The sequence below is a fragment of the Nelumbo lutea genome, chromosome 4 (genome assembly GCF_056320005.1).
Source record: "Nelumbo lutea isolate HS-2025 chromosome 4, American lotus-T2T, whole genome shotgun sequence".
Taxonomy (NCBI): domain Eukaryota; kingdom Viridiplantae; phylum Streptophyta; class Magnoliopsida; order Proteales; family Nelumbonaceae; genus Nelumbo; species Nelumbo lutea.
Window position 1 is genome coordinate 21,169,890 of NC_142687.1, and position 27,300 is coordinate 21,197,189.

Genomic DNA, 27,300 nt, shown 5'->3' on the forward strand with positions numbered 1-27,300 from the left:
TGGATGTATAACTAGGGAGATCTTATTTGGGAGTTGGGATCACCTATCAACAAAACAAGTTCCAACACTCTACCAACTTGATCCGATTCTATACATCTCGTTATAGAACTGAGGCCCATCATAAAGTGGGATCCACCATGTATAAGTTGTGTAGTGTCGAATAATGCTGATAGGGTGTTGGAACATATTTTGTTGGCAGGTGATTCAAACTTTAGATTTAGCGTTCAAAAGACCATGCTCGTACCGTTCTTACAACCTTTTACAATCATGCATTGGAAATATCTCCATACTAGTCTTTTTTTTTTTATGGTTAGGTGCCTTGTTGTCAATTAGGGTGTTCAATAAAAATCTAAAATTTGGCCAACCAAATTGGGAAAAAAAGCTAGTTAAAACAGGTTGGTTTGGTTTTTTGCAAAATTTTGTGATATTGGGTTGGTTTTTGGTTAACTTGAAATAAAAAATTGATGGTTAATCAAATTGACTAGTGGCCAACTGATGGTGGCTCAGTTGGTAAGTTCTTTGACTTGTAAGAATAGAGACCTAGGATCAAATCCCGCTGCCACCCGGGGTTGGGGGGTTAAGGGAAAGGGGATGGACTACCCCTTGTTGTGTAGCCCCATGAAACGGATAAAAAAAAAAAAAAATCAAATCGACTAGTGTGTATATAAGGGCAAATTTCTTAAACTACCCTTATATTTTAATTAATTAACTAACTCTACCCTTACTGTTTATGTATTATCTTAAAGTAATCTTAAGCTTTATGACAATTGACTAATTACTATTCTACAGGTGGTCGAAGTAGAGCCATCAAGGAACGTCGGTACTCGGTAGTTGTCAAGATGCAACTTAGAAAATCCTTCAAAATAACATGAGGGCTCCAAACATCACAGCCTCCGCCATTGATGGGTTGGGAGGGACACGAAGAACAACGGTTGGTAGGTAAGTGTCTTCATCGAGACCAGACCTCTCAAGGATCTACCTCTGTAACTCAAGGTTCTATTCAGTGAAGGTGCCGCCGGATTGCTCCATGAAAATCTGTGTTGTGCATTTTCGAGTATCAACGGTAGGGGTGATCATGGCCGAGTCGAGTTTTACCTTCATAACAACAGCTTTAGGCTAGGCCCGGGCCCGACCCGGCTCGCATAGGTTGAAAAATACGAAAAAGTACAGGCCCAACGCACTGCAGATCTATAAACATGGCCCCGGGCACGGCCTTTCATGGGCCCAGACCACTGTCCGTGCACGGACCGGGTTGTAACAGTGGTCTGGCCGACTGCGACATATGATCCCCGGCCCGTCCTGCATCTGCATACATGATTTCTCTTTCATTATAGGCTCTGTCTGCTCCCGATCGAGCAATAACATCAATCCGCCATGGCTGCATCTTCATCATCGTCTGGGGTAAAATCTCTGTTCCAATCCTTGAAACGATTCATCAAGAAGCCATGGGAGATCACAGGCCCGTGTGCCGATCCCGAATACAAGAGCGCACTCCCGAGCGCTCTGGAGTACCGTGTCTTCTGTCCCGCCACTGCCCACGCCAAGGCTTGCGTTCCCACCTCCAACCCCGAGACCGTCTACGACATCAAGTATTACACTCGCGATCAACGACGCAATCGCCCGCCCATCCGGCGGACCATCCTGAAGAAGGCCGACGTCGAGAAGATGATGAAGGAGAAAACTTTCGATGTTTCTGATTTCCCTCCGGTTTATCTGACCGCGAAGGTTGAAGAGGATGACAATACGAGGGGCGGAGGGTATCAGAAATAGGTAACTATCTACCTATCGATCCTGGTTACATGGATTCAAATAATTATGGATCTGCGTTCCTTCTTTTTTCATCGCAGTTATGATAAATTTCTAGTTCGAATGCAATTAGGGTTTAATTTCGGTGTTCCGATGATAGGAGTGTCGACGTTTTTTTTGTTTGAGTTAATTTTGTCTCTCCATGAAGTTTAGTTTTTAACATTTGAGTACTTACAGTTACATAATATATGTAGCTAAGAAGCAAAGGGGAGGTAGAAAGTAGAAATCCCTTACACCTGCCAGCTGATACGTTATTTGGCGATGAAATTAGGCTTCCCTGTTTCACTTTACAGGAATCTGTTTTTGCACAACATAGCATGATATCGAGAATGTATGTGACTCTGTTGATAATCTCTGAAAAGTTTGCAAGAATTCTTCCCTTCTCAAGCAATAGCATGCCGAATATCGCCCTTCATTAACAAGCACTCAACATTTAGGACACATGTTTAGATGTTTTAGACGGGATCTGATTTTTAAATGGCCTAAGCTATTACAGTGTCGGGCGGCAAAGCTTTTCTGGTGCTAACATTTATCATTTACTGATATGCATCCTTCCTGGGAGGGCTAGGGAGTGGGATTGCTAATAAAATGGTTGCCTGTTTAAGCTCCATATGTCATCGAATTTTGCAAAGCATTGTTAGTCTTCCAATATCATAGCACTACACACTACAGTGTTGCATGGACGTGGACACAAGAATCAGAATCTGACATGTGTCCATGTCCAGGAGCCTGTCTTGAAAGGATGAAAACACGAGGTTGTTTTATAGGAAAAATGACATGTGTAATTAGCCATTCATGGGCATCCAACATGGACACTTAATCCATTTAAGAGAGTCCATGTGACATGAGCACATGTCAAATTTTCTTTTGATGCCTAGCGTAGTTTTCTCAATCATTTACTCCAGGTTGAAGCCTGAAGGATTCCTTTACTTATCCGTACATTAAGTGTGCAATGTAGCAATGTTCTTTTTCTTTATCCGTGTGACAGATAGTGGGTGGGTCATGCAACAAACTCCACCTGTTTAGCCAAATTTCCACAAGTTTATATGTTGACAAGATTGATGAGATTCTTGGGTAGATTGACACATTTCATCTAGCAAATAGAAGCAAATATTGACTGGACACTTTGTGAACCAGTGGCCATTTCATTTAGCACCAAAAAAATGAAAAAAAAAAAAGTAGTATACGTGAACCAAATGCCTATTCTGAATTTTCTGACAAAGCAAAGGTAGTTGATGTATTGGTTACAGTTGTAAATAAAATGCGTTTGTCAGAAAACTTTTCGAGGGTTTTTTTTCTGATAGATAACAGGGTTTTATTAATATTGACTTGTCGAAGGTTGTAGAGGTCATTTCTTGGTGCAATGAGAAAACAGGTTTGGGCCCGAGATTGGCCACTTTTTGAAGAAAAAAGCCAAAGGTTGGGTTCATATCCAGTAGTCTGCCCCTCTCAAGACCCTGGATAGCTGGGACCATCACTTGAACACGTTGTGCAACTCATGGTAGAATTTAGTTAAAAGGCCATCCCCCCCCCCCCCCCCCCCCAACACACACATACGCACATACACAAAATGGCTACTCTCAGACTCTAACCTGTTTCCTCATGCTTTCCATCCTGAATTCTAGCCTGAAAATATACCATCAAACCAAGTAATGGCCCCTTCATTTAGAAGTTAGTTATTTTAGGCAAAGATGCCCTGTAATAGAAAGCCAAGTTATTATTCTTGTATTTATCAAAGAAGTTATTTTTCTTGTTAACTAGTATACTTTTTGTGAAAACATCACTCCCTGTATTGGGAGTCACTCCCATTCATTTTTTTTTGAGGAAGGAGTCACTCCCATTTATAATTCTGTAATATAAATAAAATTTGCCTTTTCTTAAAAAAAAGGTTGTTGTTGGAGGTTTTGGTCATTGGAATTAATGGAAAGGAAGCAAGAGAAATTATATGGAAGTTGATGAACTCATGGATGTGGAATTTAGCAATTGGCACTGCTAGATCTGAAGAACGAGGTGGATCCTCATTGTTCTTTTGGATCCTGACCTTGGGGAAGTTATCCTATTGATTCCAGGATACTTGTGCATGAAGCAACAAATTAACCAAGTTCATTTGCTTTTCCATCATCATAATCATCATGAATTCTGTTTTGTTTTTCCATTCTATTTGGTGCCATACCCATTGTTAAAGTATGAGTGCTTAAATCTTTTCTTGCTACTTCAATCCATGTCCTTTTTGGTCTGCCCCTAGCCCTTCTAGTCCCTTCAACTTGCAATAAATTGCTTCTTCTTACAGGTGCTGTAGATGGTCTTCTGTGCACATGACCAAACTATCTTAGTTTACTTGCTTTCATTTTATCACCTATTGGAGCTACTCCTAGGTTCCTTCTAATAGCTTCATTTCTAACCCTATCCTCTCTAGTTTTTCCACTTGTTCATCTCAGCATACACATTTCTGCCACAATCATTTTTTGGTCATGTTTCTTAACTGCCCGATAATTTGCTTCATATAACACTACTGGTTTTACTACTGTTTTATGGAATTTTCCTTTTAACCTGAGTGGTATTCACTTATCACATAAGACTCTGGATGCATCCCTTCATTATGCTCATCTTGCTCTAATTCTATGAGTGACATCCTCCTCGATCTTTTCCTTGTTATGAATTGTCGAACCAAGGTAATGGAAAAGGTTACATATTCTCTTGGTCTCCAATCCTAAGTGTACCCTGATTTGCAATCCTATAGCATATATTTTGTTTTGGCTCTGCTTGTTTTAAAAGCTCTTGTTTTTAAGGTATTTGTCCATAAGTTTAATTTTGCATTTAATTCTTTGTTTCATCTTAAAACAATGTAATTAGCAAACAAGCACCATGGGACATCCTCCTGAATGTGTTTAGTCAATTCATTTATAATTAGTGCAAATGAATAAGAACTAAGTGCCGAGCCTTGGTCCATAACTGTAAATTCTGATGTCTCCTCCACAAATGTTCTAACATTGGTTGTTGTTGCACTCTCATATATATCCTTGACTAGGTCCTCATACCTATTTTAAATTCCTTTCTTTTCCAAAACCCACCATATATCTCTCTAAGAAATCTATCATTGTCTAGATGCTTCATCATTTTCAACCGGTTAGATAAATTAAGATACTTCTTAATTGATTGGTCTTTTAGGAAGAATATAGTCACATAGCTTTGCTTAGTTTTAATAAACAAAGAAGGCATAACTAGATAGCTTTGTTAACCTAATAAAATTTCTTTTGCTGTTGAATATAAAAAAAAGAATTTTGGTTTTCTTTGGACTTGGTCTACGGTTTTCGTATTGGTACAGTGCAGTTTTATTCATTGATATGAAAGAATGTTGTATGCATATGATACAGTTCTTGGGCTTGGTCTACAGATCTTAGTTTTTTTTTTTTTTTTTTTCCTCTTGCTGCCTATTAGTTTTTCATTGTAATATTTTTTTTCCTTTTTGGTTTATGTGTTTTCCCTTTTGTTTGGATATGCTTAGTCCTTTATTTTCTTGGCATTGCTTGGTGCAGTGGTAAAATCTCAAGCTGATAAGTCTGAGAATTGAGAGTGTCCACTTTGTGTGTGTGTGTGTTGGGGGTGGGGGGGGGTTGGATTAGCTCCTTATCCTTTAGGAAGAGTTTATTTTACTTTAGACTTGGTCAACATTTCTACTTCATGCTTAATGAAAATTTCTTTTTTTTTTGGAAAAAGGTAAAGTAATTTATTCAGAATAAAGAGAAAATTACAACAAGGCCCAGACCACTAATTCTGCCTGGGCCCAAAACAGATTACAAGGTCATCCATGATTTAGTGCAAAACAAAAGATATACATTCTGGTTTTTAAATTCCTCATTCACCGACACCCAGGAACAAATCTTGCCCACTACTTTCTGCACTACTTCTTCTGGGCTTTTGAATTGACCACAGAAGATTCTGTTATTTCTTTCAGTCCAAATGGACCAAAGCACAGCTTGCGGAATGGTATTCCAAACAAGCTTTCCTTTCTTACTGAGACCCTCAATTCTCCAACACATTAGCAGCTCCTTCACAGATCTTGGCATAGACCAGCTAATCTCCAAAATCTTGAAAAAATGTCCCCATATTGAAGAGGGAACCGGACAATGGATACACAAGTGCTCTGTAGATTCTGCAAGGTTTCCACACAAAACACAGGAGAGATCCAGAATCTGAACACCCCATCTCTCCAGGTTAATCCTAGTCAAACATTTATCAAGGGCCATTGTCCAGACCAGGAAACTAATCTCGGAGGAACTAGTTGGGTTCCAAATCTGCCTAGCAGGGATGTTCTCCTGACCTAAACTGCACACCTTAAGAAATAGGGATTTAACTGAGAAGCTGCCATCTGCATTCCACTTCCAAGACCATTCATCTTCTAAACTCAAGTCAATCCTCTGATTTTGAAGGAGCCCCAACAGCACCACATACTCTTCCACTTCCCAATCCAACAAATTTCTCCTACACAAAGGAGTCCAAATGGTGGAATCACCAGAAATGCTTATGTTATCAGCAACTGAAAAGACTTTGAGATGCCCTGGTGGAGTCACCAGGGATCCTTCCAAAATTTGATTTTGTCCCCCTTGCCAACCTTAAATCTGATCCCATTCAGGAAGAGATGGATGTACTTTGAGATGCCTGCCCAAATAGATTTCCCCCCAATTGGATGAGGATCCAGAGTTCTCCAATCACCCCATACCACTCCATACTTCGCCGCAATAAGACTTCTCCACCATGCATTCCTCTCAGAAGCAAATCTCCATAACCATTTACTGAGAAGAGTAGAAATAAATTCTTTCAACTTCCTAATTCCTACCCCACCAACATCCTTAGGAAGGCACACTTGCTCCCACTTTACAATGTGAATCTTCTTTTCATCCTCCCAACCCCTTCATAAGAAGTTCCTTTGGAGCTGTTCCAGCCTATTTACAATTTTGTTTGGGATGGGAAAAAGAGATAGGAAATAAGTGGGGAGGTTGGAGAGAGTGCTCTTAATCAATGTAACCCTACCACCAAAAGATAGGTATTTTGCCTTCCAAGAGGCCAGCTTCTTCTCCATTCTCTCAATGATTGAGTACCAGATTGAGGAGGAAGAGTATTTGGCCTTGAGAGGCAGACCCAAATACTTTACCGGGAGGAAATCAATTTGGCAAGCCATCACTTTTGCACAATCCTCTAAATTTGAAACATGGCCCACTAGGATGATCTTACTTTTACACAAGTTGACTTTAAGACCAGACACCACTTCAAACCGGCTCAGAATCCTAAGCACTGAATCCAATTGAGTTAGAGAAGCATCCACAAAACAGAGGGTATCATCTGCAAACTAGGAAAGAAATACAGGAATCACAGCTGAGCCCAAAACAATTCTTCCCTATTTACCCCTTGCTTGGTTACCACATATGACAAAGTATTTTCTGATCTCCCCACCCACTGTACAGTGACCAACATATTCCTTGTCAACCAGCTGAATTTCTTCATTTCATTCTTGAAGCACCATATAGCCTCTTCTGGATTTTTCAACCAATCCACCACCACTTTGGAGTACCCTTCGATTATTAGGTGTTGTACCCCCAGCTGGTTTGCAAATTGCACCCCTTGTACAACAATCGATAGCTCTGCCCTGATAGAGTCCCAACTCCTAAGGGACCTGAGTAGAGCAACAAAATATCTCCCTTCTCATTTCTCAAAGCACCCCCCATTCCGGATAATCCTGGATTACCAATGCTACTTCCATCAAAGTTCAACTTCAATGAGCCTTCAGATGAAGGAAACCAACTTGTAATTGCTTTGTCCTTTAGGGATGAACACCTAGCTACTGCTGACCAATTTCTCCAAAGATCATTAAAAGAGAATTTATGAAAGATTTCCAAGGTCTTCATCCAAGGTATTGCCCTATTCAGCACATAGTCTTTCAATTCCTGACTGTTCCTTTCCCTTTTTTGAAAAGTTCTAGCATTCCTTTCTTCTCAAAGAGTCCAAATCAGGGCAGTGGGAGCACATCTCCACAAAAGTCTCCCTCTTTTTGTAGGCCAAAAGAAAGTAGAATGGTTGAAGAGCATGGGAACTTCTGCTGGTAGACTCCAACTACTCCCAAACAATGAAAGTAGCCAAGCCCAAAGGTCTGCAAAAAAGGGACAAGATATTAATAGGTGGTAACAATCCTCACCGTGAGCTCTACAGAGGATACACCAATTGGGAGAAATACAAAGGAAAGGTCTTCTCTTTTGTAGGTTATCTAGAGTGTTTACTTTCCCATGGAATTTTTCTCAACAAAACGCCATAATCTTTGGTGGAACTGGCTTGCACCAAATTTTCGTTTGACGGAAAGGGTTGTTGAGTAGAAAGTTGAGAGATGGACTTGAAGAAAGAAGCACAAGTAAAGGTTTCATTGGGTCTAGGAGTCTACACCCTTTTATCTGACTTGGAGGGATCCAAACACAACTGATTAAGACAACATAGCAAGACAGAGAGAGATTCAATTTCAACATCCCTTAGTCCTCTACGAAACCCAAAATCTCAATTAGGAGCTACAATTGGGAGCTAAGGGTATTCCCAGTGATGAGACAAATTTTGAGACCACCTCTTTTTTATACAAAGAAATAGAAAATAGCAAAGGGAACAAGTCCTTTAAACGGGTGTCTCCTACCTAGATATCCTCCCAAAAGCGAACAACGTTGTCAGAACAAACTTCATACCTGATAAATTTGAGGAATTGAGGAAGGGTGTTGTGAATGGCCTTCCAAGGTGCTGCTAGGTTAGCCTGCCTTGATACACCAACATCCCATCTATTCTCTAATCTCCCATGAATGCTTCCCACCACCTCATGCCACAACCTCTCACTTTCCAATGGCCATCACCACAACCATTTCCCTAAAAGAGCTTGATTTTTTTTAGTCACCCTCCCAAGTCCCAAACCCCCCTCTTCTTTACTTCTGCACAGAATTTCCCAATTAACTAAATGATCCTTTTTTTTTTCTTATCCCGACTCCCACATGAAATCTCTCATAAACTTCTCCAGCTTCCTAGCTTCCCTAACTGGTATCCTAAAGATAGACAAAAAATAGGTTGGTAAGTTAGCCAAAGTAGCTCTTATTAAGGTAATTCTCCCTCCCAAAGAGATATAAATCCTCTTCCACGAAGCTAATCTTTTTTCAAACTTTTCTATTACTAGGGTCCAAAATCTACTCTCCCTAGGCCCTAAGTAAGACATAGGCCAAGCAGAGATGGAGCACTCAAGACACTCCGCAATAGCCTTGACCTCTCCTACCTCCAAATTTATACCCGCTATGCAACTCTTTTCTAGATTTATTTTCAGATTAGAAATACTTTCAAATCCTTTGATTAACTCCTTTAGGTTTGCTACCTTTTCACCAAAACCTCCTTCACAAAAGATCATTAGGTCATTTGAAAACTGAAGGTGGGTGGCTGGGACTTGGTGTCTCCCTATTCTCCAACCCCTAATGGCATCTTCACTGTCAGCCTTAGTAATGATCCTACTAATCACATCAACTACTAAGGTAAAAAGGAAGGGTGAAAGTGGATCCCCTTGCCTGACACCCCTACAAGTTGGAAAAAGTCCCTCGCCATACCATTCACCAGAATAGAGTAGTGACAGGTACTGATACACCTAGCTATCCAACTACACCACTTGTCCCCAAATCCACAGTTTCACATCACCTCTAATAAAAACTCCCAGTCCACTAAGTCATAGGCCTTTTCAATATCCAATTTACAAATGAAACCTCTCTTCCTAGACCTTTTCATTTCCTCCACACACTCATTCGCAATTAGGATCTGATCTGTTATTTGTCGCCCTTGAATGGAAGCCCCCTGGGTTTCACTAATGATAGAGGGGAGAACTGTTTTGATCCTCAAAGAAAGCACTTTAGCAAGAATTTTATAGATGCTTGTCACCAGACTAATAGGTCTATAATCTTTTGGGTGGTTGGCATCAGTTTTCTTAGGTATCAAAGCCAAAAAAGTTGCATTAATTCCAGGGCCCAAAAACTTGGAGCCTTGGACCTGGAGCCTTCAACTAAATCCTCTTTCAACACCTCCCAACAAACTTGGTAGAAACCCATTGTAAAGCCATCTGGACCTGGAGCCTTGGATCTATCCATTAGAAAGGCAGCTTTCTTAATCTCTTATTCTTCGAAATCCCTTTCCAACCCGTCCTCAATTCTTGGCCATTCCACCCCATCCACGACTACTCTCTCACTCAAAGGTCTTCTATAAATCGATTTGAAGTGGTCCACAAATTTTCTGGTTATGCCATCCTGGTTGGTAATCACCTCTTCTCCTATCTCTAGCTTGGTCACAAGATTCTTTGTTCGTCTCCCATTTGCCAAGTCATGGCTTCTATATTGACTTTCTCCTTTCCAGGGGAGATAGCAAACCCATTCCATAATCCAGAACCTGCAGCCTTCTTGCTAAAAAGTTTGAGGATTTCCATTACACAAATGAACAACAAAGGGGACAGAGGATCTCCCTGCCTCAGACCCCTAGAGCTACCAAAAAACCCTATGGATTGCCCATTAATTAGGATTGAAAATTTTGGGGTTTTAGTACATACTCTGATCCAGTTTCTCCATTTCTGTCCAAAATTCATGCAATCCAGCACACGATCCAGACAGTTCCAGTTGATGAAGTCATATGCTTTCTCAATATCAAGTTTACAAATTACACCCGGGGTTCCCTCTCTTCTTTTAGAATCAATTAACTCATTGGCAATTAAAATTGAGTCTACCATCTGCCTTCCAGGCACAAAAGCACTCTGATTATTTGAGGTTATACTGCCTAACACCCCTTTCATTCTTTCTGCTAGGACTTTAGCCAAAATTTTGTAAAAACTATGCAGTAAGCTAATAGGCCTAAAATCCTTAATGTTCACAGCCCCCTCAATTTTTGGAATGAGGGTTATAAATGTGGCATTCAAACTTCTTTGCAGAGATTATAATGAAAATTTCCTTTTCCTCTTTCTGTCTAATAGTTTCTTCCTTTAACTAAATCTCTCTCTGTCTCGCTCCCCTTTCAATATGCTTGATCAAATTCTCACTCGGACATTAGGGCTGTGAATTTCAATGCTTTTTTTTTAACGGATTCTAGTTCAGCCTAACCATGGGATATTAGAGTATTTGAAAGTCTTGAATAAAGTCAACTTTGTTTTATGCGGATAGTTTTTCTTCCTCTTTCTTTGTTTTAGTGTATTAGAGTCCTCTTGCTTTGTAAAGCCTAACCAGAAAGTTGATATCCTGTAGAGTCTAACTACATAAATAGGACTTTTAGGAAACGTCAAACAACAAACAATGAACATTTTTTTGTCAATTTTACTTGCAATTTTGGACAGTACAGTCCTAAGAAAGGGAAACCCACCGATTGTTTTGATTTATCACTAAAGTCATTCTCCGGATTAGGGGGCCTAAATTTACATGAACAAGGTGACAAGGAGTAGAGTTTTGGCTTTCTTATTGTGATTGGTAACAGTAATATTTAGATGACAATACAAATCAAATCCACTTAGGTTTTTCTTTAGAGCAGCAGACACTACTGTTGTCATAGTATTCCAGGTCTTTGCGATAGACCTGAATTGATCCAACCCTATTATACTATTTCTGAGACAACCCCTTGTTCTTATGGGTTGCTTCTAGGTTCTAGCCTTCTAGGTTGGGTTTTGGACCTGATGATTATCGGATTGCAATTGTGTCTACCCTGTCCTGAACTGGTAAAGATCCAATCTGACTAGGAGTGAGTGTTTATTATGTATTATATATAGATGAAAAAGAATTAAGGATATTCTATAAAGCTCTAAAATTACAACTTGGCTTCCTGAGTTGACTCAATGGTTCCCAGGTCAGTTACTCTCTTCACTTATGCCAATAAGAGTGCTCTGTACAGTTTTTTTTTGCTTGCCCTACCATAGGGGATTCAATTAGTCATACTGGCACTCCCCCACCCCCTGTGGTTGATTTTATGAGTTTGGCAAACAAAGTTCCATGGAGAAGTGAATTGTATTCTGATTTCTGATCGTTCCCTTTCTCTGTTGGTAGTTGCTTTTGTTTTATTATGGTATTGATTTGTCACTGTTTTATACTTTTTTTTTCTTGGTTGATGTAAGATCCTAGCTTCATGCTTAGTTGTGGCACCTGTACTTCTTTTGCATCATCTTACAAGGTGGGCACAAGGGTATTCTTGGTCAATGTAATATCTTAGCTTCATGCTTCGTTGTGGCATCTGTGCTTCTTTTGCATCATCTTACAAGGTGGGCACAAGGGTATTGTTCTTGAAATTGTGGAATTGCATATCTTCACTTGAACCCCACTAGACATGTGAGTTTTGGGAAAAGGAAAGGGTTATTATGGTTGATCTCCATGACTATTGTTTTTCATGCATATTGCAACCTTGCAGGTTCTTGTTTGGTATCTTCAGAAAAGAACATACTTGAAAGAATCTAAAAGTGCATCTGTACTTAAGAATGTTGGGGCCTCCTATTTTCTTTTCCTCCTCTCCCCCACTTTTCTGTTTTTAAGGTCTTGTGTTTTCATTTTAGATGTTCCTTTCTTGTTACTTCTTTTTCTGATCTCATTACCAGCCCTGATTTCTTAGCCTGGCAACTATATATTTGCGGGGACATAGCAACCTTGTTGTTTTGTGTTATCCCACGAACTTGGTTTGCTCAATGTGCCATGTCGAATGTGAATTAGGATTAGAATGGAAGAACAAATGAGGCACCAGTGTACTATTTGTCATCATCATAACTCCATATGTTGAATGTAAAGTAGGATTAGAATAAAAGAATCAAGTGCCTTTCACGCTATTTCTAGTGATCATCATAACCAAAGGCTCCAGTCTTGGCACATATTTTTCCTAAACAATATCAGGATCAACTCTTTTCACTTGGTACTTCGTACTTGTCGGGATTATGTTTGATGCAGTGGCCATAATTGCTTTTGCCCTTATCATGACATTAATACTTGAAGGTTTGACCTTAAAACCTCGAAATACAGGTGCACAAGACCTCTGTTAAAAGAGATATCTTAATGTTTTGTGGGCATTTATACATTTAAAATCTTCCTATCATGTGTCATATCTAATTAGGAATGGTTACTCTTGGTTCCAAGTTGGCTGGTTTCCATGCATTATTGTTTATTTCTGAGCTTATACATCATTTATTTATATACATGAAACTATTGATTTATTTATTCTACATGTATTCCTAGATTCCTTAACTATTAACAGGTAATAGAAAAATCAGTTCACAAGTTTTGTACCATATGCTTTTATTTATTTTTAAATAGGGCTGAGGTGTAGGTTTAAGCATATATTAACGTATACAAATAAAAATTTGGGGATTGACCTTAAAAAAGGCATATGGGTACCCTGCCGATACGATACGATGCGCCTGTATCTATACTTTGACCCTTTCTTGTATTAATAGTGTCAAAGAATTCTTTTTTATAAATATAATGCTAAAGAAATTAATTCATCGTTTGGTTCTTAACAGGCTTCTGAGCTGTGGCGCGGGATATATTTACTCCAGTGATGCGTTGTGGATTTTTATGTTGCTTCTGTAGAAATACTTTGATATTTCGAGGCCATAATGATGCATTTTGTGCCCAGCTAACATGTAATGCAGGAGGCCAGCAGGGGTGCTGGGTCTTCTATATCCAGTATGTTTAGTGCAAGGCTTGTGCTTTTGTTTCCTTGCTATATCAATGTCGATCAATATTTCCAAATTAACTTCAAATGCTAAAAAACCTGGATTTATGGGAAAATAAAGGTATAGTCAGTTCTTTAATCGTTTGAAATTTTCAGTTATTTCTAGCTTTACATCTTCAAGGAAGACATCCCAGTTGAAGTAGTTGATCCATTAATTACTAACCACCGTTTTGGGGCAGATGGAGACTGCAACTCCTACATATGGTTTGGAGTGGTGATTTCTTGTTCTTTTGCTAGGCACTGAAGCACTGTAAAGGCAGCACTTAATCCCAGGTCTAGAGGACTTACATCTGTTATTGATATGACCATTAGAGTTGATCATTCCATATAACAAACATGGGGATGTTTCCTGATTTGGCCTCTATGGTTTGACTGGCCGGGTCACCGGGTTGGTGACTCAATTAACATGTTTTATTTTTAGGCTGTGTTTGGTTTGAACAAGGTTTTAAAAACGGACCCGGGAACAGGAGCTGTACTGGCCACTGGTTTCCTATTGATGGTTGACTGTCTAGTCTGGCCCATTCCAACTTAAAAAAATAAAAAAATTAAAATAAAATGGCCAAAAACCATTGAACGGGTTGATGGTTCAACCGCCTGGGCCAACGAATTGCTGATCAAATCAACGGTTTTTGGCTAAGAATTGTGTTAAGGGTGAAATGGAACCGGTTGCCTGGATGGTTATTGGGCCAAATGGTCCAACTATCTGAGTCACCGGTGGCTCAAAAGCTTGGAGTTTGAAAGAAAAAAGGTAGGGAAACCAGTCATTTCCCTATGTTTACCAAAACACATCTTAAAGAAGCGATTCAATGCTAAATGGACCCTTATTCTTGGTCAGAAACATTGCTAAAACGAGATGACCAAGCAAATAAGGTTGTGTTTGGAATCGGTGTAAATCAAGATAGATGTGAAAGTTTATACTGGTTCGGTTTTATTGGCGTTTGGAAGGAGTGTAAATATAGATCGGTGTAAAATTCCACTCCAGTTTAGATTTGTTGGCGTTTGGATAAAGTAGAGCTTTACATTGTGAATCAATGTAAAACCTCATTAAGCATAAAGTTTTACATCGATAATACATTGATTTTATATATGTAAAACTTTATACTTTTTTATCATGGTTTTCAAAATGTAACGGCCACTTATTATACCCTTCATTGTACAACGTCATTAGTGATTTTACACTGATGATGTTTTACACCGGATCCAAACAAAGACTAAGCAATGCATTTTGACATAGAGAGAGTGAGTGATCGACATATTGTGTATATCTAATTGTCTCTGATAAAGACCCCTATACTTCTTTTTGTGACAAAGACCCCCCTAAACTTTTATATTGCGATAAATACCCTTTGGACCATTAAATTAGATGACAAAAAATATTAAATTTTCAAAATGCCCCATGCACTTCTTTCTATTTTTCATCTTTTGCTATTCTTTATTAAAATTCTCCAACGTCAAAATCCACCCATGCAACAAAAAACATCCCACCGCCTGATGAGACAGAATCTCCACCTGGATACACCCTGGAACAATCACCAAAACAAGGGTCAGAGATGGCTTCCGGGGTAGAGCAAGGAGTCCATGTGGACATACTTGGTGGTTTTGGGGCATCTCATCAAGATCGAATCTGCTCCTTACACAGTGCGCCTCATACTGATCTTACATGTACATCCTACCATGCATTGAAAACATCTTCTATACTTATAAATTATTATTCACGGGAAATGTTTCCACTGCACTGTGGATGTGCGTATGAGGCGCCCATGTGTGAGGAGTAATCCCGTTCCCATCTCATTGTTCTGTCTTCATCCTCACGACCCGCCCCACAGCAGTGGAAAGCAGTAAAGAGACCTTCCCAACGTTCAATCTCCATTCAATGGCATAGACGGTGGCGAAGAAACCTGTAAATGGTAATTAGCTGCATCAAACTGGGGATAATGGGATTGGGAACTTCCAAGTCCCAACATCCGTACCCCAAGCAAATTTGTTAATTGATTGGAGTTGGAAACCCTACTCTCTGTGTGTGCATCAGATCCGGACTTCCACCATTTCACTAACCTAAATATTTTCCTTTTCATGGTTCGCGGCTAGCAATCTGACATCTCCGTCATATAAAATTGGAAAGTTCGTCTTGCCTTTTCTGCTTCAGATTCACTTTCTGCTTGACTGAATGTCACCACCATGCCTTGAAAATCAGTAAATACCCCCATGTCTTCAAATCTGATTAACAGGTCGTTGCCGCCAGATTTTGGTGGAGTTAGCGACCGTTACTTGAACCTCTCGTACAATAGGCTCGTCGGAAGGATCCCATCGGAATTTGGGAAGCAAATCTTGGGGAATGTCATCTCACAGGAGAAATCCCAATGGGTCAAGTTCATCTCTATTTTAATCTCGTTGGGCATCCAAACAACACAGTTCTGCAGGTCCAAGGTATTGGACAACTTGAGCAGAGTGGTGTACAAGATGGTATGCCTATCCATTGATTTCTGAAATCTCTTGGGTTAGCTCTCGAACATGCAAATCGGCTTCCTTCAATTTCTTCATCTTCCCTACTTGTCTGTTAAGCTCCCAGCCTTCTTCTTCTTCAAGAATCGCTCTCTCACCTTTACTTTAAGAAGCAAAGGAATGAGAGTGATCAGACTGATAGCAATTGCACAAGAGACCAAGGCAGTAAGAAATTTGAATATGGTGAGCACCAGCATCAGCTGCAATGTATGTGGAGCATAAATCCACCCGTTCAGCAAATGGGTCATCCCATAGAGGACTATGAAGCCAATGAACTGAATGGAACTCAATCACAAAGGTTGAGCGGTGTCAGGCCGGAACAATAGCAGGCATTGTTATTGGGGATTTGGATGGTATCGGAGTACATGAAGCACAAAGAAGAAATGTTAGAAAAATTAGTAAAGAAGGCAAATGGAACTTATCGGTAATCGCTTTCCAAATCGAGAACTTGTAGAACAACAAACTGAGAGAAAGTGGGTTGAGTCGTGCCACTTAGTCACTTTCTTTAAAATTGCATTTGCCCCCTACGGTACAAATGGGTGATTGCAAATCGATTGCCAAGATAAAATAACCCACAGGCCACTGGTAGATGTGCACTCGCTTACCAGACCTCTACAAACTATAAAGAATTGATGTTTAGATTATCAGAGAAGACAGAGAAGAGAAGATTGTCGAAAAATGTTGGTGTGTTGTTGTTATGTAGACTGGGTCGATCAACACTCCTTTTATAAAGTGTTCTCAGACCCAAAAGGACACAAAGGTGTCCTTTCAGACAGGGACCTCTTCAAAACAGTGCACCTGTTCGAAGAGATATGGAAAGGAAGATACACGAAAAAGAAAAAGAAAAACGTTTAAAAAGTTAAATTTGAAATCCAAAAGTTTAATCCGGTTAAAAGCAAAACCGATTCAATGCATCACGTGCACGCACACGTACATGCACCCGCGCCCTCGCCCACGCCCCGAACTGGGTCAGATCGGCACGCACGTGTAAAAAGCACCTCAACCCCCCTCACATGCATGGAATATCTATAATGCTTTCCTCCTATGGGTCCCTATCCATAGAGAGAGCAAAACTATAGATATGCTCCATCTCTACTCCTTTTCCAAGCAATGTGGGACAAGGAGTCTTCCCATGCACTCAAGAGTGGGAAGAGGAAAAGGCAAAACTCAAAAACAAGAGAGGGAGGAGAGAGATTCTTGAAATTTTGAATCTCCCTCCAACAATCCCCACAAGATTCAAAATTACAAGAAGATCGAATAATCTGAGCATTGCAGTGAGAAAAGTATTCAGGGTGATGTCTTTTGGACTTTAATAAACACTTAGGAATGGCAGGCTATGTTACAGAGTACGAGTGGAGTCTGACTCTTTCAACCTTTCCTCTTTGCCGTAACTAGCTAACCTGCCAACCAACTCAGTTCACCAGTTCTTTAGTGGTTCTTTTGTTTTGGAACATTTCGACATTTCCCCTTTTGGAATCATGAGTGTTTTAGAGTCAGCCCTAGATATCTCTTAGAAGCGGCCATACTTCACACTCACTTAGGTTAGTTATTAGTGTGCACTGCACACACTACTCTTAATTGATTAAGAGCCTCATGCTCAATCTCCTCAAATTGCAATGAGCACTATCTTACCTTAACATCTAAAATGGGACACAAATGATAATGCTTTCCCAAGTCATCTAGCGACTCGCTTTTACCCATTCAACCTAATTCCAGGGATCTCCTTTCACATAGGTTGGATGTCCATCACCAATGACTTATGTAACAAGCTTCAATCCCATTCCCATCGATGCCTCATACTCAGAAGTTTGTGATTTGGTTAATGAATCTGCAAGGTTCTTTTCAGACCTTACAAAATCTAGAGCACTCATACCTTTGCTAAGGTATTGTCTTAACATATTATGTCTTAAGCGGATGTGTCTTCTTTTATCATTGTAAGTTTGGTTTTGGCTCTGGCTATTGCTACTTGGCTATCACAATGGAGAGATATAGACGGAACTGGTCATGACCAAAGTGGTATATCTGTCAGTAAGTTCCTTAGCCACTCTGCCTCAGACCTCGCTAATTCTAATGCAATAAATTTGGCCTCCATTGTTGAAGTTGTATTACATGACTGTTTTACCAATTTCTACGATACTGCTCCTCCACCTAAGGTAAACACATATCCACTGTGGAAGTACTATCACTTGAATCTAAAATTCAATTCGCATTAATAAAGCCTTCTAAAACAGGAAGAAAACCTGAGTAGTGTATACCAAAATTTATAGTTATTTTAAATATTTTAATAATCTTACTAGAACTTCTCAATGTTCATTTTCGGGATTATGAGTAAAACGACTTAATTTTCCCATAGCTATAATTATGTCTGGTATTGTGAAGTTCATTAAGTAAGACAGATTCAATTATGCTTGCATGCTCCTTTTATGAAACATGTTTTCTTACATGTTTCCTCAAATGAATATTACAGTCAAGAGGTGTTTTAAACGATTTAAAGTCATAGTGTCCAAATTTTCTAAGAATACTCTCTACATATTGAGATTGAGAGAGAATGAAGTTTCCTTGTTGTTGATGGATTTTAATCCCCAAGAGTACATCAGCCTCACCCAAATCCTGGGTATCAAATTTAGACATTAGAAATTGTTTTGTTTCTTTTACTACCTTTAGACTTGTTCCCATTACTAACATATCATCAACATATAAATAGATCATGACTCCTTTATCATTTTCAAATTTTCTACAGGCGCATCTATCAGAATCATTTCTATTATATCTATTAATTACTACCACATTATCAAAATTTTCACGCCATTGTTTGGGAGCTTGTTTCAAGCCATACAAAGACTTAATTAATTTACATACTTTGTTTTCTTGTCATGGCATTGTGAAACCTTTAGGTTGCTTAATATATATTTATTCTTCTAATTTCCCATTTAACAAAGTTGTTTTTACATCCATTTGATGAATTACTAGTTTATAAATGGATGCTATGGCAAACAAGACTCTAATTGTAGTTAACATTGCAACTAGGGAGTAGGTGACAAGGAAGTTGATGAAGGAAGATTTGGCCCGACCTCTCTATTATGTGACACGTGGCAGAAACAACAGCTCGGCAAAAGGGGCCAAGCCTAGGCGGGAGCAAGGGGACACACTTTGCCGAACTGACCCTTGTAACAGCTCGGGATACACTTCGCCGAACTGACCCACCATGTAACAGCTCGGGATACACTTCGCCGAACTGACCCACCTTGTAACAGCTCGTGATACACTTCGCCGAAACTGCCTCCTTGTAACAGCTCGGGATACACTTCGCCGAACTGACCCGCCTTGTAACAGTTCGGGATACACCTCGCCGAAACTGACCTGCCCTATAGATACCTCCGAGCTCAAGACCGCCTCGCTCAGCACTTCGCATCACCTTCTGGGCACCAAAACCAAACAATTCGTACCATGCCTGACACTAGGGAAGTCCGTGCCCGAGGGCGCCACGCCTGACTGACTTGGGATCTGATGTTTGGCAGCAACGCTCTAAACGGCCACCTGCCACCGCCACTGATACCGCCATCTCCAGTTAGACGGTTAGGCAGTGACGGTTCTGTCTCAGCAGAAAGGACGACGACCGAATTGACAAGCACAAGGGTAATCATACCTGATCTGACAAGGGCCTCGGGACGAGTACACAAAGTGACTATAAGAGCCCCCTGCCCCCCGACAACGAAGGTATGCAAACTTTGCGCTATCTGGTACTACCTTGCTTTTGAAGGATTGTAACTTGAGCTTCGGAGCCTCTACACCGGGTTCCCCCCGAAGCTTTCCCATCTCCTCCGTTTCAGGTTCCCTGCTACCCCGTTCGGAAGCAAGGCAGCGGACAGCTAAGACCAGCCGGATCGCGCTCCATCAATTGGCGCCGTCTGTGGGAAACGCTTCAAAAAGCCTCCCTCCAAACTTCGATACCCCCTTTTTTCTTCAAAAAACCCAACACTCATGGCCTCCTCCAGCAACACCGGACGTGGCACGGAGACAAACGCCACCGGAGAGCAACTTTAGGTCCCCGTAGTGTGCGTTGGATAGTTCACCATTCCCCTTTCGGCGGATGGGATCCCCATCTTGAACACGCCACAAGCAGTGGCACCCGTAAACCCTACTACCACAAGCGTCCCCTTTCCTCTCCCCATTGAGACAACCTTCACTGAACCAACTGCCGTCCCCCTGGCAGCTAGCCAAAACCGATTGGAGGACCTGATGCAGTGCATGCGGGCAATGCAACAGTTCCAGCAACACCAGCACCAAGTGCTGCACAACATCTCCCAGTATCACTATCAACAGCAGTTCCCCCAACTACCACTGAACCAACCACTACTTCCACCTCGCCACCCCGCTCCGAGGCCGGTCAAGGCCTCCCCGCAGGATGGGCGCCCCCGCCAGGCGAAGGCCTCCCGGCCCCAGAACCACCCCAACAGCCAGGCCTCGTCCCCAGGCCGAAGAGAGAAAAATGTCATCCCCGCCTCGCAACCCGCAGGCAGGTTGGGAACCTCGCCCGCGAGGTCGGCACCCCGACGCTCCAAGCCCGAGCTCCCGCTCACCGAAAACCGATTCAGCGCCCTGGCGGCAGACGACCAGCACTCCGGGCCCATCGAGCTCAGTAACACGGAGGCCAGCAGCGCCAGCATAAGGCCCGCTCAACGGCGAAGGTGCCAACGAAGTCGCCAAACCGCCACCCGCGCCTTGTCGGAATTCAGAGGCAAAGACACGAGCTCGAACGAGGTAGGGGCTGCCCCGGCTCTCTCCGTTGCAGAAGCAGCCTGCGGTAGAGAGGCCAGTTCGGGGAACCATCCATGTAATAGTTGGAGGTTCAGTGGTAGCGGGGTGTACCTCGATAGCAGCCCGGACTTTAGTTTGCGAAGCGGCCCTCGAAGAACGGAACCCCCCAAAGAGACGAAAGACCGAAGAACCAATCTTTTTCACGGAGGACGACGCGCAAGGAGTCCACTACCCCCATGATGACGCGCTTGTCATTAAGCTAAGGATCAGCGACTTCGAGGTCAGGCGTGTACTCGTAGATTCGGGCAGCTCAGCGGACATCCTCTTCAAATCAGCATTTGACCAGCTGCAGTTAAAGAGGAGCGAGCTGAAGCCCGTGAACACTCCCCTGGTAGGTTTCAGCGGAGAGGAAGTCAGGCCCCTCGGAAAATTAACTGTCCCTGTGGAAGTCGGCACATGGCCTTGTAAGGTCAGACTCAACCATGATTTCCGGGTAGTCGCGACCCCCTCCCCATACAATGCCATAATAGGGCGGCCGATCACGCATATCCTATGGGCGGCGGTCTCCACCTACTATTTGGCCATGAAGTTCCCTACGGACTTCGGTATAGGGGTAGCGCGGGGCGACCAGCTCGAGTCCCGCAACTGCTACGTTGCCGCCCTGAAGGGAAAAACCAAGGCGGCCGACGAACTCGAACTGGAGCGGCCGACGGAGCAAGGTGAGGAGCGAGCTTCGCCCACGGAGGACACAGTCGCAATCCCGACTTCAGCTACAGACCCAGCTCGCACACTAAGCATCGGAGCTTCCATCGAAGACCCCCTACGAGCCGAACTGGTGAGTTTTTTACTTTAAAATTTAGATATTTTTGCCTGGTCCGCGGCCGACATGCCCGGCATTAGCCACGGACTGATAACTCACAAACTTAATATTGACCCTGTAGTCAGACCCGTTAGACAGAAGAAACGCAACTTTGCCCCAGAACGCTGGAGAGCGGTCGACGAGGACGTCGAGAAGCTCCTCGCAACAAACTTCATAAGGGAAGTCCACTACCCGAGCTGGGTGGCCAACCCAGTGTTGGTAAAACAGGCAAGCGGCAAGTGACGCATGTGCGTCTACTATACCGACCTGAACCGAGCTTGCCCGAAAGATTGCTTCCCCCTCCTAGAATTGACCGCCTAGTGGACGCGACCTCGGGAAACGAGTTGCTAAGCTTCCTGGACGCCTACTCGGGCTACAACCAAGTTAGGATGGACCCATCCGATGAGGAAAAAACCAGCTTCATAACCGAGTTCGGCCTTTATTGCTACAAAGTCATGCCATTCGGACTAAAAAATGCCGGGTCAACTTTCCAAAGACTTGTAAATAAGCTATTTTGGCCCCTGATTGGTACGAAGATAGAGTGCTATGTAGACGACATGGTCGTCAAGACTCAGTTTTCACAAGAGTTAATACAAGACTTAGATTCTGTTTTCCAAATCCTGCGTCAGTTTAGCATGAAGTTGAATCCCAACAAGTGTGTCTTCAACGTCACCTCGGGCGAGTTTCTAGGCTACATTGTCAATCGACGCGGTATTGAGGCCAACCCAGACAAAATAAAAGCCATTCTAGATATGAAACCACATCGGAAAGTAAAAGAGGTTCAGAGGCTAAACGGCCACATAGCCGCTCTAAGCCGCTTCTTGTCTAAGTCAGCACACCGCTTCCTACCCTTCTTCAAGGCAGTCAAAGGCAAAGGGTTTGAGTGGACCCAGGACTGCCAGTTCGCGTTCAACGAACTAAAAGGTTACCACGCTAGTGTGCCAACCTTAGCCCGGCCCGAGGTGGGCGAGGTCATAGAACTGTACCTCTCGGTGAGCGACGAGGCGGTCAGTTCGGTACTAATAAAGGAAACAGACCGGGTCCAACGACCCATATATTATGTTATTAAATTTTACAGGGAGCAGAGGCAAGGTACCCGGAGATAGAAAAACTAGCATACGCCCTAGTAATAGCAGCTCGTAAACTCCGCCCGTACTTCCAGGCTCACACCGTCATCGTCCTAACTAACAAACCTCTTAGACCAGTTTTACTCAAACCCTAAGTCTCTGGTCGACTGACGAAATGGGCCATCGAACACAGCGAGTACGACCTCCAGTACAAATCGAGAACCGCTATCAAGGCCCAAGCTTTGGCAGATTTTATTGTTGAGTGCACTTTCATCCACGAAGCCCCACAAGTCGAGCCCGAGGTCCCCAGTTGCGGCAAACCCGGAGCTCCTGAGCCCATTGAGTCTGAACCCCGTGAAGTAGCAGCCAGTGTGGCATCTCTCCTGGTCAGGCGAAGAGCGAATTGGGATGAGGAGCCCTGGATCCTTCACTTGGATGGATCCTCGAACCGGCAAGGCAACGGAGATGGAATAGTCTTGTGCGGCCCGAGCGGCACAAAAGTAGAATACGCACTGCGCTTTGAGTTTGCGGCATCCAACAACGAGGCAGAGTACGAAGCACTGATCGCTGGGTTGGACCTAGCGCGAAAGGTTAAGGCAAAACACTTGGTCATCTGCAGCGATTCTCAGCTCGTGGTAAACCAAGTTACCGGCGAATACGAAACATGTGATCTCTCCATGATCGCATATTTGGCCAAAGTAAAAGAAGCCCTGCTCAACTTCCGGTCACACATCATCAGGCAAATCCCGAGGTCAGAAAACACTGAGGCCAACGCCCTGTCCCGGTTAGCCAGTACGAGTCACAACAATATGAGAACTGTGTACATAGAGGACTTACTTCGGCCTAGTATTCTCGGGGGGACAGAGGAGGTCACTCCCGTCTTAGAAGCAGAGCCGAGCTGGATCGATCCACTCGCGAGCTTCCTGATAGACGGGAGGTCGCTCCCGTCGTACACGCTCCCCTATTTGCAGTGCCTGCGACCTACCGAAGCCGAGTTCGTACTCCGCGACACTCATGAAGGCCTGTGTGGCAGACACTTGGGGGGCAGAGCACTCGCCCAAAAGGCACTTCGACAAGGATACTACTGGCCAACGATGAAGGCAGAAGCTATCAAGCTCGTCAGAAAATGCGACAAGTGTCAGAAACATGCTAACATCCACCATCAACCTGCCTCCGAACTCAAATACCTCGCCAGCCCGTGGCCCTTTGCACAATGGGGCATCAACCTCCTAGGGCCATTCCCACCAGCAACAGGCGGAAGAAAATTCTTAGTTGTTGCGGTAGATTATTTTACGAAGTGGATAGAAGCCGAACCTCTGGCAACTGTCACGGCTCGAAACATACAGAACTTCTTTTGGAAGAACATAGTATGTCGGTTCGGGTTACCTCGGGTTCTAATCTCCGACAATGGCGAACAGTTCGAGGATATCAAGTTCCAAGAGTGGTGCCAGAACATGGGGATTCGACAAAATTTCACGTCAGTCGTGCACCCGCATGCAAACGGTCAGACGGAAGTAATGAACAGAGCCATCCTGCGCGGACTGAAAGCACGTCTGGATCGAGCTAAGGGATTGTGGGCTGAAGAGCTACCAAGTGTCTTATGGGCTCACCGAACGACCGAAAAAGCAGCCACGGGAGAAACCCCCTTGAACCTCACCTACGGCACTGAAGCAGTGATCCCGGCGGAAATCGAAATACCAACGTTGCGATTAGAAACATACGACGATCGGACGAACGGAGACGAGTTACGCACCAACCTCGACCTACTAGACGAGGAAAGGGACCTCGCGCACATCCGAACAGCGGCATACCAGCAGCAGGTAGCTCGCTACTACAATAGCAGAGTAAAGCAACGAAGCTTCCGAGTCGGCGACCTGGTCCTCCGTAAGATTATGGTGCCCGAACCCGGCATCGGCAAGCTTGGACCTAATTGGGAAGGGCCCTATAAAGAAAAAACAGCGCTCGGGGGCACATACGAACTTGAAACCTTGGAAGGTAAACGAGTACCCCGAACATGGAACATCGTGAACTTGAGCCGATACTGCCTATAAACCACCTAGCGAAGTGGACGAAATCAGGCCCTATGTGCCACAAGGCAAGCCGAGGAACTTCGGCGTAGATAGCACATTATCAGCTCGGCAGAAAATCAGTTCGCGGCATAAAAGACCATGGAAATTTAAAAACCCGGCAAAGAAACAGCTCGGGGAAGATGAGCAAGGGGAAAAAGACACTCCATTGCAAGAAACAGTACATTGGCAAAAAAAAAAAAATTACATGCCCGGAGCCACTTCTTCGCCATCGGAAGGCACTTCAACAACACCCGAAGGCCCTGCCTCTTCTTCAGAGTCCAACTCGCCATCGGCAGCATTGGCCATCTCCTGAGTTATACGCGAAGTGGTTATGACACTTACATCGAGGTCGGGGTATGTATTCCGGATCATCCACCGGCTCAACTTGAACCCCCTCCTGTAAGAGTCCACCATCAGATCGTCAAAACGCGGGGAGGCAATGTAGTCTTCAACTACCTTCTTCTTGGCGTCTTCAATGCCTTGGGAAAAAATCTGTGTTCTCTCTCTGATGTCCTCCTGAAGATACTTGACTTGATGCTGCAAATCCAACTTCAAGTCCGCCATATGCTTGACAACTACCCCCATGAGTGGTTTCAGCGTATGAGTGGTTTCAGCGTAAGGCGCCCCGACAGTCTCGTGCACCGGTGGAGTCACTTCGGGCTTCTCATCCAGGGGCAGCTCGGTACGAGTTCGCTTGACGACCCGCTTCCTCCTCTTCATACTTTGGAACAAACGCCCCCACGCGTTTTCTCCGCATCCATCACACCTACAGAAACGAGTTCGACATCAAAAAAATAAAACAAAAAAAAAGAACAAAGCAAGCAAGAAATCGCATAGCTAGAAACCTACCCGAACTCAGGCCAGATGCAATAAGCTTGGCCTCCGTTAAGTAGTGGTGGCACTTTAAGCCTTGTCGTGCCCATTGCCGGAGACCCTTCACCGTCTCTTTATCAAGAGTTATGCCCAAATCGGGAGCGACCTCACCCCACCCGGTCTGAAAGGGCCATCCTTGTGCACTTCGGACGCCGAAGTAGTCCCGCTTCCAAGCCGGGACCTTATTAGGAAGATCGTGCAGAAGCTTGAAACCCTGGCGAGGAGAAAGGTAATACGCCCGTCTCCCCCCAGGAAGAGAACCCGCCTGTCTCTTGAGCATCAAGATAGAGGAGAATATCTCTAAGTCTAAGGGAAAGTTCTGCTCGCAAAAAAGGGAAATTGTCCCCAACAGGTTCCGAATAGAGTTCGGATGAAGCTGGCCAATGGTGACACTGAAGTGGTTTATGACTTCGACGAGAAGGGGATGGAAAGGAAGTCGCAACCCTACAGCAAGCTGCTCTCAAAAAATCACAATTTCGTCGGGACCGTGTTCCCAAGGAAAGCTACCCGAAGGAAAAAAATATGTGTACCCCCTAGGAAGATTGTAAGACAGAAGTATGGATTGAAGGCCCTCAGGCGTCATGGTCGAAGGGCCAAACCGGTCTAGCATCCGACCTCGGCAGGAGGTAGACGCCAAACTGCCCGAAGCGACTCGACCTACTGGTTCGTAGTCCTCAAACTCCACCTCAGGATCACTGAGGCAGTCGGGGGACACGACTCGGTTGGTGGAACCTACATCGGCCCTACTCGAAGAATCGTCTGAGCTATCAAAGCTAGACATTGGGGAAAAGACGAATTCAAGAAAGTAATCACCGGAAGGTTTAAAGAAATACCAAAGAACCGTGAACTGTATAACCAGCCTTGACGCGAGCTGGAAAAGACTTGGACGCGAGCTGAAGGGTTGGACGCGAACTCAGTAGACAAACCGCATAGTGACAACAACCGGGGTCTCCCACTATTTATATCTACAGTAACCAAGAATCAACCATGCAGACCGAAGACGATCCGACGGCCCACGTTCTTACCGACCGCACAACCCTTAAGGTCGAGACGTGATTGGCGCACGTCTTTCCGAAAAAAGCGAAACGTCAGCGCGTCTTTTTGAAACTGGCGTCGCTTCGACACGCGTCTTTTCGAAACTGACGCGCCGCACATCTCCCTGACAGTCGACCGCGCACGTACAGCAGTGGCGTGCCTTTTTGAAATGACCCGCTGTCACGTCCCAGCGGCGCGAGTTGGTTTGAAATTTAAAACGCGCGGTCACAACCACCAGCGTTCTTGAGTAAGCACGTTTCTAGCCTTCTCGGAAATCGAAAGAACCCTAGCAAAAGCGTCTCGTACAGTGAAGGTTCGAAGGACGGGACAAATCCACCAGCTACCTCACGAAAACTCCCCGCACCATGGCAAGACCCCCGACACAAGGAGTTGGGGGCAATTGATGAAGGAAGATTTGGCCCGACCTCTCTATTATGTGACACGTGGCAGAAACAACAGCTCAGAAAAAGGGGCCAAGCCTAGGCGGGAACAAGGGGACACACTTCGCCGAACTGACCCTTGTAACAGCTCGGGATACACTTCGCCAAACTGACCCACCTTGTAACAGCTCGGGATACACTTCGCCAAACTG

At 43.6% G+C, this 27,300-nt stretch overlaps 1 protein-coding gene across 1 annotated transcript; it reads left to right on the forward strand.

Annotated features, from left to right (window-relative positions):
• The first annotated feature begins 1,018 nt into the window (after window positions 1–1,018).
• On the forward strand, window positions 1,019–13,624 carry LOC148854498 (uncharacterized). The gene is made up of 2 exons (XM_088984629.1): window positions 1,019–1,770; window positions 13,331–13,624. Exon 1 carries the CDS (start codon window positions 1,375–1,377, stop codon window positions 1,768–1,770), a length of 396 nt encoding a protein of 131 aa, XP_088840755.1. The 5' UTR covers window positions 1,019–1,374; the 3' UTR covers window positions 13,331–13,624.
• Window positions 13,625–27,300: the final 13,676 nt, after the last annotated feature.

What these genes read in the sequence shown, in the direction of transcription:
- LOC148854498 (XM_088984629.1), top strand. Translation starts at nt 1,375, where the DNA reads ATGGCTGCATCTTCATCATCGTCTGGGGTAAAATCTCTGTTCCAATCC.